Source organism: Parasteatoda tepidariorum, chromosome 4, assembly GCF_982258835.1.
Source record: "Parasteatoda tepidariorum strain Cologne lab strain chromosome 4, Ptep-v5.0, whole genome shotgun sequence".
NCBI classification, from domain to species: Eukaryota; Metazoa; Arthropoda; class Arachnida; order Araneae; family Theridiidae; genus Parasteatoda; species Parasteatoda tepidariorum.
In genome coordinates this window covers 106771768-106787646 of record NC_141758.1, presented here as the reverse complement: position 1 = coordinate 106787646, position 15879 = coordinate 106771768, and the positions used below count along the sequence as shown (strand labels likewise).

Sequence of the window (15879 nt, the reverse complement as noted above, 5' to 3'; positions counted from 1 at the left end):
ATCTTAGTTTTGTTTGCCAATATTTTATTTGATAAAAATTTTGTTTATTACAAAGATTGAATTGTATAGAGAATATTTATTAATGAAATAAATATTTATTTATTATGAAATATGAATGTATATGCGTTAATTATTCAGACATATTTATTAATTAAATTTAATGAGCATTTCTGCATGTTCATTAAAATCTTAAAATTATATACTTGGAATACTTACAAAACAAATCTTTAATTTTTTAAAAATCTTTTTATCATTCATTTCTAAAGCAAAATATAAAATAAAGATAAAAGTTAATAATAATTTGTAAATTATAAAGAACTTACATATTGTAAAATACAAATAAACATACCATGTTCAACAAAAAGATAAGCACATTTCATTGCAACACTTCAAAAACTCATTAACTTAAAGCAAATTATGTGTTAATTTATAATTTTAAATTAATCACATAACTTCTTGAGCTTTACATTATACAAAGAATCATTTTAGTAACTTCGTCAATGGGCAATTTATTGTACATTCAGAAGGCAAAAAATAAATAAATAAAAACTGAAATAGTTATTATCATAACCATTTCTTTTATTATTATTCTTGATGATAATCATGCAATATTTTTTCATTATATAATACAATATCCTATGTTTAAATTTCGTATATAAAAGTTTACATGAAGAACATACTTGATAAAAATCCTTTATCTTCAGACGAAATTGGGTCTTTTCATGAAAAAATCTAGTAAAACCCACATGGGTTGAGTTTTTTCTAAAAAACCTGGGTTTTTTGTGAACCTTGAGCAGAATGGCAACCAACTTTAGACTATGTAGGGCTGCAGCATCCTATTTGATGTTATGCTCAATGGATTTGATAGCATGCTAATTCGAGTAATTTTCAAATTGTGGTAATCTGTACAATTAAATATTAATAAATATAGCTAGAGAAACAGGTTCCCAACCTCTGATGTAAACTGTGTGATGTCTATAAATGTATTTAAAAAAATTGGTAATTAGATATTTCTCAGTTGGCATCCCTACAAAATCAAAGACAAACTAACAGAGAAAAGTTATTCAGGCTAGAGAACATTATACAAAACCACAGCTCTAATGCTTATGATTATTTATTTACATTAAAGTTTCTACTAACACAAAGAAAGAAGAAAAAAAAAAGCTCGAATAGGAAGATTCATCACTTTGAGCACATGATAGCCAGCTATTCATAATTTGCACAGAGTTATCATTATTTTGTCATAATCTAATAAAGCCACCCGATTCCAGTTGACAAAATCTATAACAATATTAAACCTTCATTTGAAACAAATGCACTTTAAATACCATCATGTTTTGCCAGGATCATTTAAAAATGATACAATACAGTTAGAAAACTCTATACAGGGTGGGTCGTAATTGTTTGTACAAAATAATAAACATGAGAGTACTGTACAGCCACCACAAGAACTTCTCTCATATGAAAGTCTGCTGCTATGGAAACAGGAGTAAAATCATTTCTGACGAGGGAGAAATGAACAAATGCCTTACAAAAAAACCACGCATTTCCATTCGAAGCGCCAATCTTTGGTAATCAATCACGGTAACCTCCAGCATGCAAGTTTGATATTTGGGGAAGTTCTTGTGATAGCTAAATAGTGCACATTCAGAGGAACAATGGGATTACATTCCTCTTTGAAAGGCAGAAAAGAGTAAAATTTGTTTATGGAGTTGCAAAGACAAAACGCTTTCAACTTCTAATCCTTCTATAAGTCATTTTCATTTGTAACCTAACTGAGAAGTGGGACAAATGTGAAATGATGCTTTCTGATAGCTAATTGACTCATTTCTAAGTCTTTGGATTGGGATGAAGAAATTCATCTAGCAAGAAACTTCTCACAACTGAGAGTTTGAAAACAAACCCAAAATCAATATTTGGAAGATTCAAAGGGGTCTACTGAAGAAATCGTGTCGATCAGATAATAAATAACCCTCTAGTTGAGAACTGCTGCACTAGAGAGTAAATCAAACTAAAATTTAACAACTCTCATACCCGAAAAAAAAAATAACATTCACATAAATAAATGTATGTAAATAGGAAAGTGATTAAAAGTACTATGTAAGAAATTAGTTTGAACAGTTGAAAGGAAAGCACTAATAAAAGCAATGTATCATAATTGAAATACTCCAGTAAAAAAAACAAATTTTGTATAAATATTTCAAAAGAAAAATTTGAAAAGACATTTATTTCAAAAGGTTGTGGCACACAAAATGATACACTAGTTTTAAGAAATGTTTTATTTAATCCACAAACCAAAAGAAATCACTAGATTTTTTTATTTAACAATTACTTTTTACAGTATTATTCATGCACACTAATGGGAGTATTCCTTATAAATGATGTCTGAAATTACAATAAAAGCTCTAACAAACGGCATAAAAATATACATTTTGAAAGAAAAATGAATAAAATTTAAATCAGGGGAAGATAATAATGAAAAAAAAGGAAAAAAAAAACAATAAAAATATAATTCATATAAATATAAATACATTCATATAAAATTTAGAATATATTTAATTCTAGAATCTATTTAATCAGAAATCTATCACAATTTAAAATATGATAAAATATTTTTAGAAAGACAACTCATAATATTCAAAAATATATATACACAATAAATAAAGAGTTTTATTCAGCTATTGTGAATACAAATTAAACAAGAGTCAAGCTAAGAAATAATTTATTCCAGCATACAGTCAAACTTTTCCTAATTAATTAATTTTTTGATGGCTTAAAGAATTTTTAAAATCTAATATTAGTGCAAAGACTGTAACATTAAATATTTGTTTCAAAAACCTCTTACTTCAGCTGCTTTCTTAAAAAATATATACATATAACTATAAATTGAAAATTATAGGAAATATTTAACAGCAAAGTTTCCTGAAATAGAAAGAAATATTGTTATCCCTTTCATGAGTGCAATTATTTTCGGACGCTAGCTCGAATCGTAGTTATTAATTTTTAGATGGTTTTATTTTCATCAATGAACACTAATTTTTGTCTTTAACTAAAATATATTTTAGGATTCTGAATTTTCTACAGGTGTTAAACATAAATACTTTTAAGAAACAATGATATAAATTTTTACAGCTTAGATTTCTGTAAAGATAATCCAAGAGAAAACAAAAATGAATTAATAGTAATACCTTTAAGTTTCATGCAGCAATCAATTATCTTTTTTAATTCCATTTTCATCATTCAACTGTCAGGTTTTGATAAACTTTTGTTTTATAAGTACTTAAATGTTAATGAGAACTTATGTATAGTTTTATATATAGAAAAAAGATCTTATCACGGTGCGTAGCAAATTTTTCAACAAAAAATAAGCACCTTCAAGCATTTTTTAAGTACTCAAAAAAGCTTTAAGCACTTTTTTTTTGAAAAAAAAATTATGATTATGATATAGGCACACTAAAAAATTTTCAAATAAAAATACTTTTAAGTTGATTAAAAAGGAATATTACAACTAAACAATATTCTAATTAGCTCGAATAACTGAATACATATTTAATCTATAATACTCATCAACTGTCATAAATATATATAAATATCGAGATTCATCCAAGTTTTACCGCAGCATCAAGTGACCTTCAAAAAAAATATTTAAAAACTACACAATGAAACAAGTAATTATAGGGGGAAAAAAAAGAAAGATAAAATTTAAAAATACTACACCTATATTACTTAAGTTAAAAATTGTATGGTAATGAAAGATAATTTGAAATAATCTAGGGCAATAATGATATGCTAAGGCGTGCTGTCATAAAAATAAAAAAGTTGAAACTTTTAAAAAACTAATTTAAATGTAAGTAATTATAGAGCTTAGCAATACATATTTTTTTAAAGCTCACTTTAATTACTTTTTAAAGTATACTACACTAATTATTTTTTCACATCAATTCAATAACATATGACCATAAATAAATACTCTGTACTAAACGTCTTTATTAAATAACTAATATCTATGAAATTGACAGTAAAAGAAAAAAAATTCTCATAAACAAATTTTTTTTAAAATAAAATTGCTGCAATAAATATTATTTGTGTGATAAATATATAATTTAAAGTTACAAGAAACAAATACTATACACATATATTCATTATCTACATAAATAATGTTTTTGGCAAAACATCTGATGTACATATATTTACAAAATTATTTACAATATAGGTTATCTATTTGAAATTTATTAACATACTACTAATATTATATCTGTATTTACAAAGAAATAATATTTTAACAAATATATGTAGAAGAGATTCAGAAAAATTGATGAAACAACACAATGCATTTAACATGAGTATAATTTTAATAACAAGATAATTTGTTTCTTTTTAATTTCTGTAACTATAAAATTAGAAAACTATTGGAAAAAAAATAAATATTGAAAAGTAATAATATTTGATAACAATATAGATTCATTCATTTTAGTAAACTTCTAATTACTTATATAATCTAATATCAGAAAAAAGGAACAGGTTTGGTTGATCTTTAAATTACTATCATTTTAAGCTGAAGTTGACAATACAGCAATTTATTGGTGTGTGTAAAATATTAACACTTTATCATGAATTACTACACTTGGGTTTAATTATTTGAAAACCCATAAACATGAATAATTTAATTTTACAGTTTCAATCATTTATACTCATAAAAAGACACCAAAAAAGTCCACAAAAAAATGCTTCATTTTTTACTTGTTTAGGCAAATTAAAATTTTAAAGAACGATGTTATACTATAATGGTCTAAATGAAACCGGTTTAAATGATTTATGAAGGAAAAAAGAAAGTTGGCAAAGGCATGGATTTGCAAAACCAAAGAAATAAAATCCATAGTAAAAATTATGGCAAACCAAAAAATATTGAACAGTTGAATTGGAAAACCATAGAAAGTTTCAAATACTTTTTGGAAAGAAAATTTACTATTTATCCTAAATTTCGGCAGCAAAGCTTCCACCAATCATGAGCCACAGCAGTTCAAATTTAAATAAATAAGAACAAAATGTTTTCTACAGATTAAAATTTTAAGATTAATATTTATAAAGATTGTTTTCAATAGATTAAAACTGAAATCTATTGATAATATAGGACAATCATGGCACATTTTTGTATCCCTTAATTTGTTTATCATTGCTGAATATAATTTAAGGTAGAGTTTTTAACCAGAGAGCCACAGTAATAAATCAAGGAAATTCCACATCATTTTCTCAAGCTGGATTTTAGTGTTTGTTACTAAGTATTAAGATTAATGACATGTTGGTATTTAGTTATGTGAAGTTGGGACAAAAAAAAAAATGAAATATTAATTTTTATCCATTTTTGTTGTTCTTTGATATCAGTGGTTGGAAAAACCACATTATTCAGTTAACTACAATAACACAAATGTAGCTAAAAAAAATTCAAAATTTAGTGATTTTGAAGTGTAACCACTAGTTAACTACCATTAGAAAAAGGATTCAATCATATTTAAAATTTAAAAAAAATTACTTTATTATGAGAAATTATTAAAAAAACATCTATTTATATCAGTCAATTTACTATTCTAAACCATGTTTTGCAATTTTTTTCTTTCCAAATATAACAGTTTTTGCATATTCCAGAAATGCTAAAAAAAAATATCAAATATTTGTGATTTTGTTTCTAAAACTTTGTCAAAAAATCTTTAATTTATTTTTAAAAAAAAGTGATACACACCAAGAGCAAAAGCATAATATGCTATGCTGTTGGACACACTTAAGATTTGTGTCAAACAGATTAAAAAAATTAGTTGTATTTAAACCTTGTTTCTGTACTTAAGATTGAAAGTAGTTACCAGAACGTTATAAACTGGTAGTTTCAAATACATACTAGTAGTTTTATTATAAACTAGTAGTTTAAAACTACTATAAACTTGTAGTTTAAAACTACTATAGACTAATAGTTTTTCATAATCAGGGTTGCCACAGAAAAAAAAGAACAAAATAGTTGTTTTTAGTAGCCTAAAGAATGAAAATAGTTGCCAAAAACTACAAAAATAGTTTCTAAATAAGAAGAAAAATATAACAAAATTTTTATTGAATTATCATATGCCATAATCTATTTAAAAAAAGTTTAATACAATTAAAAAATATGTAAAAACAGAAAATTCATACCTAGATAAAAGTTGAAAACAGTAAAAATTTAAAGCTTATGTTGGTAGAAGGGAAAAAAAACAACTTACAAAAAGAACAAAATTATAAATTTGAGAGAAATACACTTAATTAAATATAATGGAAAATAAGATTTTTGGCATTTTAGATATAAATGATAGTATAAGAATCTGTTTTCTTTTACTCAGCTCCCGTGAGTCACAGGTTGTGCAACCCAATTTATGCTTAAAAAAACATTGCTAGGAGTACAGAAAATACTCCCAATAGTTTCCTTTTCTTGAAAATAGTTGCTTTTTCAGCCTTTTCAGGTAAAAAAAAAAGTTGCTGCAGTTGCCTCAGGCTAAAATTAGTTGCAAATGGTCGCCTGTGGCATCCCTGATATTGCACTACTAACAATCATATGTTTTTAAGAAGTAGCAACTACACTTTATTTGCAGAACCAACCATTGAACAAAATGTGATAATTATGAGATACTAAACCTATCTGCTGAGGAGTTAAGCTTGCATTATAAAAATGATGTCATTTCAGACTTAATGCGTAGGTATTTAAAAAACACTTCCTTTTTACCTTAGTCTACATAAATTTTAATATTATATAAATTTTAATATTATATAAATTATTAATGTTCCATAAATTATCAATATCACATAAATTATTAATATTCCATAAATTAGCAAGTAATAAAAAAGTTGTACTTCAAGAGCTCAAAGATAATTAACTCACAAATAAAATAGGGATAGATAATAACTATAAAATGATTTTACCCAAACACAAATTATCAAGACAAAATGAGAGAGATTGCTCATACATTTGAATTTGTTAACATATATTTAAATGAAACAAACTCAAAAACTCTACTACTTAAAAAGCAATTTTTAATTCATTTGGCTTAGCTATTTACTTTCTATATATAATTGTAAACAGTTTTTGTTTGAAGTATTACAAGTCAGAGAAATTCATAAAGACAATGCAACTTTAAAAGTAGCACATCTAATAAAAAATGTTCCAATGAGATTGGTCAAATTAAAATGGAAATGAAAATATTATCCAGTTTTTGATATGAAATAAATATAACCCAAAATTTAAATATACAATAAGGTGAAGATAAGATTGCAATTTAAAAGAACAATACTTGTAAAATTTTCATTTTATGTGTTTCTTTAAAATACTGATGAATAAATAGCTGAGAGCACATTTTACACACTCATGTATATAGTGAATCTATTTGAAATTGAATGCTCCTTTAAAATTTAGCAACAAAAAAAATAAACCATTAAAACCAATATCTTATGTAAAAAAATGAATAATAAAAAGAATGACTTAAAAATTTCTTAAAAAAATGTTGTTTCTTTCTCAAAAATGTATGAAAGATAAAAAAAAAAAAACTTTTCATAAGAAAGATTTAATTGTTATAAAACAAAAAAAAAATATTTTTTTTTTTTTTTTTTTTAAATGGACAGAATACCAAGCCTTGCTAATGACACATCTCTGCGTTTTCTGATCACTTCCCAGTATACTTCATGAACTGAAAAAGAATAATATACATTTTGAAATAAAGTATACTTTCATAGCAAGAGAATAACATTGCTACATAATTCATGAAACTCTTCGGAAGTTATGGCAAACTTGGCAAAAAAATTAATAGTAATAAACTGGACCAAAATGTTTTTAGAAACCAAATATACGTATTTTATTTACATAGTTAATTCTCAATTACATAAATATATATTATATAAACTATATTTTACAAAACTCCATTACAGGCAAAACTAAATTCTTTGAGATTTCCAGATTAAAATTCTGGAATTTTAGAGTTTTTTGAGATTTAAATAAGAACTGTTTCAATTGCATTTAGAAGTAACAAGTATAAAAAATTTACTATAAAATCATAATACTATTTTAGGAATAAATAAATAATATTATGCGTTACAATAATTGCATAATATTATTTTCTTCATCGTAATTTTTCTTTTAATGTTGTGTACTTAAATATAAAAAATAAGAAAATGAATAAATATTTTTTTAACAAATTTAATATCAATTTTAATTTAAATGAAAACAGAAAAAAAAAGTTTAATTCATTAACGTTTTACTAAATATAATTTGAATGCTCGTTAAATAGAAAGTGGAAATAACACTAATTTAAATAGACATATTTTTAAAATTAAAATAATACTAAAAAGTACCACTGGCTGAAAAAGGTACGATACAATTGTTTTAATAATGGCAAACCATAGATTGAAACACATTTGTGTTGAAATTGTGTGTGATCATTATAACTCCAAGAATTTGTAGAGCTGATTGCTCAGAGGTTTGCAGGTTTCCCAAGTTGTTTGTAAATTCCATGCTATTGTGTTACGAATTTCAGGTATTACGTAATGTTAAATAGTATCTACTCTAATTCTGCTTATTTAAATTGAAACAAATACTTACTTAATAAAAATATTAATAAGTAAAAGTTTTAGGAGGTCTAAGAAAAATCTGGAGTTTAGCATTTCAACAAAAGACTCCAAAGCACTGGCTTTGAGTTTTATACTCTTTAAATTGATGTCTATGTCTTTAAACTGATAAATAATTATTAGTTATTGAAAAGATAATAATTCGTTATAAATAATTAATAATAAATAATTATTACATATTGAATTGATAAAAAATTAAGTACAGATATTAAATTGGTAAATAAATATTAATAAATAAATATTAATAAATAATAATTAATTATTAATAAATAATTTTTCAAGTTATAAAAGAAATCATCACTTTTAACAGCAAAGACTTCAACTTGATTATTTATGAGCTTAAATTACTTATAAAACATTCAAATTTCTGTTTAGTTTTGAAATACATTAATCTCATTTCCTAACAAAAGCACTAATTTTAATTCCAGGTTAAAAAATTTAAAAAAAAATTTTATTTGAGACTCTTTGTAAGAGAACAGAACTTACCTCCACTTTTGACCAGTCCCTGCTGAATGTATCGAATGTAGCAAAAGAAATCACAAACTGCAGCTATCTACAAATGGTAATTTAACACTTGTAAGCAACAAAAAAAGCAACATTTATTTAATAGGTAATAAGTAATCATAATAAAGGCTGACCCGATTTCTGCAAAGATGAGATATGTAGTGCCATTCAGGATCCTCACCCAATCGCATTCTGTACTTGCATAACCTCGGAGCTTCTAACAGAGAACATCTTCTGTAAATATGAAAGTATATGAGAGGAAAGAATATTCAGTTTAAAGAGAAGACAAATAATGCATACCTGCCAACCATTAAGGAAATAACGGAGATTTTACTAGCAACATTTTTTAGGCTACGAGTAAAGTTTTGATACATCATGTAAGTTAAAAAGAGAAATTCAAATTCGAAATAATATAAACACTTACATTTAGGCAGGTAAAAAGTATATACATAAATCTTAATCCAAAGAATCTATTTTAATCTATAACATTTAATTTCAGAATGGCAATTTAATGTCTTTTTCTTTCAAATCATACCTACCTAAATATCTTTAGTTTCAAAAAAATCAATTGCACTACTGTCCCAGTTATTGATACTCTTGTGCTATTATATTCGGCAAGTGTTTTGTACAAACCATCATCTAATTTTCACCTGATTTATTAATTTTTGAAATTGATTTTGTTGATTCTTATTACTATGCAAGGTTTGTAATGGTTTCCTACCAATAAAAATCCTTCCCATAATCATTATATTTTCTTTTTCATTAGTTATTATAACAGGTTATTTATAATAACAAGGTTAGTTATAATAACAGGAAAGAAAACCAACCTTCCTTTTACAGAAAAGGAAGGATGATTTTCTTTCCTGTTATTATAACTTCCTTTTAGCAGAATTAAGCCGATATTACATCATCCTTTTAACAACAACAAAAAAAAACAAAAAAAAAAGAAAACTATCATGGTCAAATTAAACTTACACCAGTAATAATGAAAAACAATAAGAATTACAAGTTTCTGAACTTCTTAGCTAAAGCAAATTCCAGTCGACTTTAAAATACAGAAATTTGGGAAATAAAAAGCAAAAAGTATGGTTCACTAATAACTACAAATTCAAATTGCTGCAATATTTTTCGTTCGTAAAGAACATTTAACATACTCGAATATAGTTTTTTTTTATTCATTAGGTTTTAAAAATTTATTATTTTACTATAATTTATAGTAGATATTAAATGAAGACAAATTTGTATTGTAGGTTAAGACTCCACAATTTCATGAGAAAAGTGGTCAGCATTGAGCCTTTACTTCCCAGGCAAGCAAGTACTCATCGGCTCAAAGGTAGGAGGGCTGTCACAGAGAATTGAACATCTTTATACAAAATATACTTTCAAATTACAGTCGAGTCCCGATTATCCGAGTTTCTGCTTTAACCGAGCTATCAAATATTTCATGGATTTCTTTGTTCCAGTTTATTTTTAAAACTACAGCTTGAAAAAAATTCGGAACTTCATTTTCCAAACACTCAAGAAAACAAAATTCAACAACTTGAAAAGATTGTTAATATCGTCAATAATGAAAATGACTCTAGCGAATATGATGAAGATAGCTACGATGAAAATCAATATACAAAAATCTCTCATACAAAGGGACTAAAAGCTATCAAAAGTGCTATTGAATAAATAGAACAACAAGAGGGAACACCAGCCTTCCTGTTATCCCTAAAAAAAATGGCGAAACATTGCTGCAGAAAAGCGATTGTAAAACAAAAAACGACGAAGGACTTTTTTTTTAAGTAAAAACTCTTCCATTCTCGTAAAGTATGCTATTTAATTGTTTTTAAGTAAGTTTTTTAATTATAATATGAATTGTATGTGGTGTACTTGTATAAATTTTGTATTTGTTAAATATGTTACAATTATACCTACTCTTTTTTTTATACTCTTCGCTTTGACCGAGTTTTTCGATTACGCTACTTAATCGTGATCCACGTTAACTCGGATAATCGGGACCCCACTGTACTCGGAAAAGCATGAAAATGAAGGAAAACAAAAAAAGGGTATTACTTAGGAAATGGGTTTTTTCCATTTACTTGTTCAATGGTGATGACATTTGTTTCTATGGCAGACAAGACAGTTTCTGACAACTAAAAAGAAAAATCATCAAGAGATTTCAGAATCTCAAATGAATACATTAAATGAAATTTAATGTATTCATTTGAGATTCAATTTGAGATTTAATTGGACTTGTAGACATCTAATCATTACTTATTTTTGGGGGATGCTTAGAAAATAATTAATTTTTAAACTAATTAAAAGTTACTTATCATAATTACTAAACACAACAAATGCATATTTAAAAAAAAAAATTAAATTAGCCCTTAGCAATTACATTGTATTTTTATTTTCACTGTACTTTAAACTCCTAACACCGCTTAGAAATACGATGGTTTTTTGATAGCACTATCTTCAAAGTATTGTCCTATACTTTCATTGCACGTACATAATAGAATAGAACCACAATTATTCAACTCCCTCCTGCCTTTGGAGAAAAGGTATGTTGTTGGACACTTTGGGAAACTTTCGCAAGTCACTTTTTTAGGTGCACAAATATTGGATTATGAATAAATCACTTTGCAGCTGTAATAAAGCTTATTATTTTACCATAATAATCAGGGATGAGATTAGCCAAAAAAGCAAAATTTCCACGATAGTAAATTTTACGCAAGCGCAACCCTTTAATAATAACAGTTTAAGGTAATAAATAATGTGCTGACATACAATTGTGTACTAATCTATCATTATATAAATGACAATTGTGTACTAATCTATCATTTTTTAGTGAAAATAAAAATTACCACCTGAAAAAATAAATCTGGAAATTATATTTTTCCCCAGTTCACATAAGAGACAAATTAAAACTACTGAGAATATACATTAATATTTCATTTCTTTTAATAAATACTGCAATGTGATTTATAGCAAATATATCAGTAAATATATCAGTCTGGGTTGTCATCAGCATAAAATTAATAAGTTTGGGTTGTCATCAGCATAAAATTATTTTCGGGTTGTCATCAGCATAATACAAAAAGTTTGGGTTGTCATCAGCATAATACTAAAAGTTTGGGTTGTCATCAGCATAATACTAAAAGTTTGGGTTGTCATCAGCATAAAATTAAGTTTGGGCTGTCATCAGCATAATATTAATAAGTTTGGGTTGTCATCAGCATAAAATTAATAAGTTTGGGTTGTCATCAGCATAATATTAATAAGTCTGGGTTGTCATCAGCATAAAATTTTTTTTGGGTTGTCATCAGCATAATATTAAAAGTTTGGGTTGTCATCAGCATAATATTAATAAGTTTGGGTTGTCATCAGCATAAAATTAATAAGTTTGGGTTGTCATCAGCATAAAATTAAGTTTGGGTTGTCATCAGCATAATATTAATAAGTTTGGGTTGTCATCAGCATAAAATTATTTTTTGGTTGTCGATTGATTGATTGATTGATTTGTTCATTTACGTCGCACTAGAGCTGCACAATGGGCTATTGGCGACGGTCTGGGATACATCCCGAAGGATGAACCGAAGACATGCCATCACAATTTTGATCCTCTGCGGAGGGGATGGCACCCCCGCTTCGGTAGCCCGACGACCTGCGCGCGAAGTCGAGCACTTTACGGTAGCACAGTTTAACGAGGACCAATACCGCTCACCCTCGGTCCCTACGCAGCCTGATCCAAGTGGTCACCCACCCGCACACTGACCGCAACCAGTGATGCTTGACTTCGGTGATCTGCTGGGAACCGTGTCTTAACGATCAGTCCACTGCGGGACATTTTTTGGTTGTCATCAGCATAATACTAAAAGTTTGGGTTGTCATCAGCATAAAATTAAGTTTGGGCTGTCATCAGCATAAAAAAGTTTTTTTGGGTTGTCATCAGCATAAAATTAATAAGTTTGGGTTGTCATCAGCATAATATTAATAAGTCTGGGCTGTCATCAGCATAAAATTAATAAGTTTGGGTTGTCATCAGCATAAAATTATTTTTTGGTTGTCATCAGCATAATACTAAAAGTTTGGGTTGTCATCAGCATAAAATTATTTTTTGGTTGTCATCAGCATAATACTAAAAGTTTGGGTTGTCATCAGCATAAAATTAAGTTTGGGCTGTCATCAGCATAAAAAAGTTTTTTTGGGTTGTCATCAGCATAAAATTAATAAGTTTGGGTTGTCATCAGCATAATATTAATAAGTCTGGGTTGTCATCAGCATAAATTTTTTTTTGGGTTGTCATCAGCATAATATTAAAAGTTTGGGTTGTCATCAGCATAATATTAATAAGTTTGGGTTGTCATTAGCATAAAATTAATAAGTTTGGGTTGTCATCTAATCTATTATTATAAAAACGATTACATTGATACTTAACATTTAGTGAAAAAAAAATTACCAATTGAAAAAATAAAGCTGGAAATTATATTTTTCCTCAGTTCACATAAGAGACAATTATTACTTGAAAAACTACCTGGTTTAGCAAATTAAAACTACTGAGAATATACATTAACTAGCTGCCCTTACTGTGGGAGCAACAATGGCCAATCTAATATGGTGTCCCTGAAAGAGTGGCCAACAAATCTGCCCTTCAGGTGCCTGTATGACCTATGTCATTATCCAGGTGGGCATTGGAAAAAAAATTATTTCCTTTTATTTATTGCTAAGAATGTTTTTATGCTATTTTTTACTCAATTTCCGAATAAATTTTTTTAAATTAAAAATAACGATTTTACTTTTTTTTTAAATTTAAAATATTAGCAAATTTTAATAATAACCAACGCTCGCCAACCCCCGAGAATTGCTACGCAATCCTATGTGGTTCACGCTGTGAACCATGGCTCTCTGCACTCGCTTGCCAATGAACACAATGTTCTAGCACAAAGACATAGTATATTATCATCAAAGACATAGTATTTTATCATCAAAGACATAGTATTTTATCATCAAAGACATAGTATTGTACTTACGTAGAAGAATTCTATCAATGTTCTTATTTGCTTTTAAAAAAGTATATTAGCTATTTAGATTGTACATGGTGAAAAAATCAAAACATTAGCTAAATAAGAAACATATTAGCAAAATAAATTATCTGAGATAATAACCCTCAAAAAGTCTTTCATTTTCAAGAACACAAAAATTTGTTTTATCGCCAAATGAAATATTTTTTGGTGATCAGCATTATTGAAATCAATTTCTATATTAATTAACATTTGTGATAAAGTACATAGCATTTTAGAACAAAATAAGGATGTTTTACATACAATAAATTAAAATGCATGGCTGTTAGCATCACCCGAGAAATACCACGTGGAGGTCGCCATGCTGCATTTCTAATCGGGGTGTTTTGATTTTGTCAGTTCCCCTTGCCTACTGCCAATAGAACTTTCAATTAAATTTTTTTCCAAAAAACATTTTTTTCTGCAAAGCTCTAAGAAATTAACACTAAGCATTTAGAATTTCTTTGAAAACACAATTATAGATTTGGCATCTTGGAGCAATTACTGAAAGGCTGTCAAATGACTTAACTCTTGACAGGCCAACATAAAGTTGTCCATGACTAAAAACTTGACTACATCTTTAACAGTTATTATTGCACTTGATCTCTGCAATCTACGCCTTCCATAACATTCCTCAATACTTTCTTTCTATACAAAAATTGCTATTTTAGTTTGAAAAATTACATGACAATCAGCAACTGTTTAGATAATTGTTTCGTATTTGATAAGAATTTTGCATTTTATAGCATAAATAACATAAAATTTAGCATTATAGCATAAAATTTTGATGATGAGTTAATTAACTCTTTTTCCCCCCAAATTTTTTTTTAATTAAATCCCTTTTTAAGTGATTGCTTTTGTTTGCTGTATCTTTTATGTTTGTTATATTTAGTCGTTAGTCCATCTTCAAACATCTTGTGACAAATCCTTTTTTTTTCTTCTTTGCAAGCACAGAATGTAAGTTTTGAATATATTCCCTTCCAGTTTCTCTGATGTTGTAACACTTACATATACGAATAATCGTCGTTAGAAAAACAGTCACCTTTATAGTAACTAATTTAAAAAAATTTTACTTCTTACAAGAATCGCGATAGTTGATCTTAAAATTGCGTGAATATAAATAACAATTATGGATTTTGAAATCACATGAATATGAAACTAGATATACGATTTTGAAAATGAGAAAATACAAACTGGGATATAGAATTTTTAAAACGCGTAAATACAAATCACGATTCATAATTTTTAGATTGCGTAAATACGAATCATGATGCGTAATTTTTAGATTGCATAAATAAGAATTATGATGCATAGCTTTTAGAATGCGTGAATGCGAATCTCAATGCCATATTTTAAAATCACGTATAAATACGAAAATCAATGTTTGATATTATAAACCGCATGAGCAAATCAACACATTGAATTTTAAACTTGCGTCAATACGAATCGCTACATAGGTTTTTAAAAAGACGTAAATACGAATCACAATATCGGATTTTTAAATCTCGTAAATAAATCGCAACACGCAAATATGAAAAGCTATGTTTGATATTAAAATCGTGTGAATAAGAATCGAGATATTAGCAGATTCCAGGCTTGGGACCTCTGAAAGGCTTGTCAGAAGCAGCGTCGTTTGAACTACGAAAATCGGATCCATCTGGAGGGCGGGTAAAAAATTCGGAAAATCTTATCTGCTGCG

General features: G+C 27.2%; 1 protein-coding gene across 2 annotated transcripts in view; it reads right to left on the bottom strand.

The window, feature by feature from the left end:
- Positions 1 to 7517: 7517 nt before the first annotated feature.
- Positions 7518 to 15879, bottom strand: part of LOC107453225 (guanine nucleotide exchange factor for Rab-3A) — a 28158-nt gene continuing 19796 nt past the window's right edge. For both annotated transcript variants that reach the window (XM_016069957.4, XM_071182823.2), the window contains exons 8-11: positions 11194 to 11273; positions 9270 to 9369; positions 9118 to 9184; positions 7518 to 7697 (exon numbers count right to left, since the gene is read on the bottom strand). In XM_016069957.4, the coding sequence (XP_015925443.2) occupies positions 7621 to 7697; positions 9118 to 9184; positions 9270 to 9369; positions 11194 to 11273 (324 nt within the window). In that variant the 3' untranslated portion in view covers positions 7518 to 7620. The remainder of the gene's footprint in view (positions 7698 to 9117; positions 9185 to 9269; positions 9370 to 11193; positions 11274 to 15879) is intronic.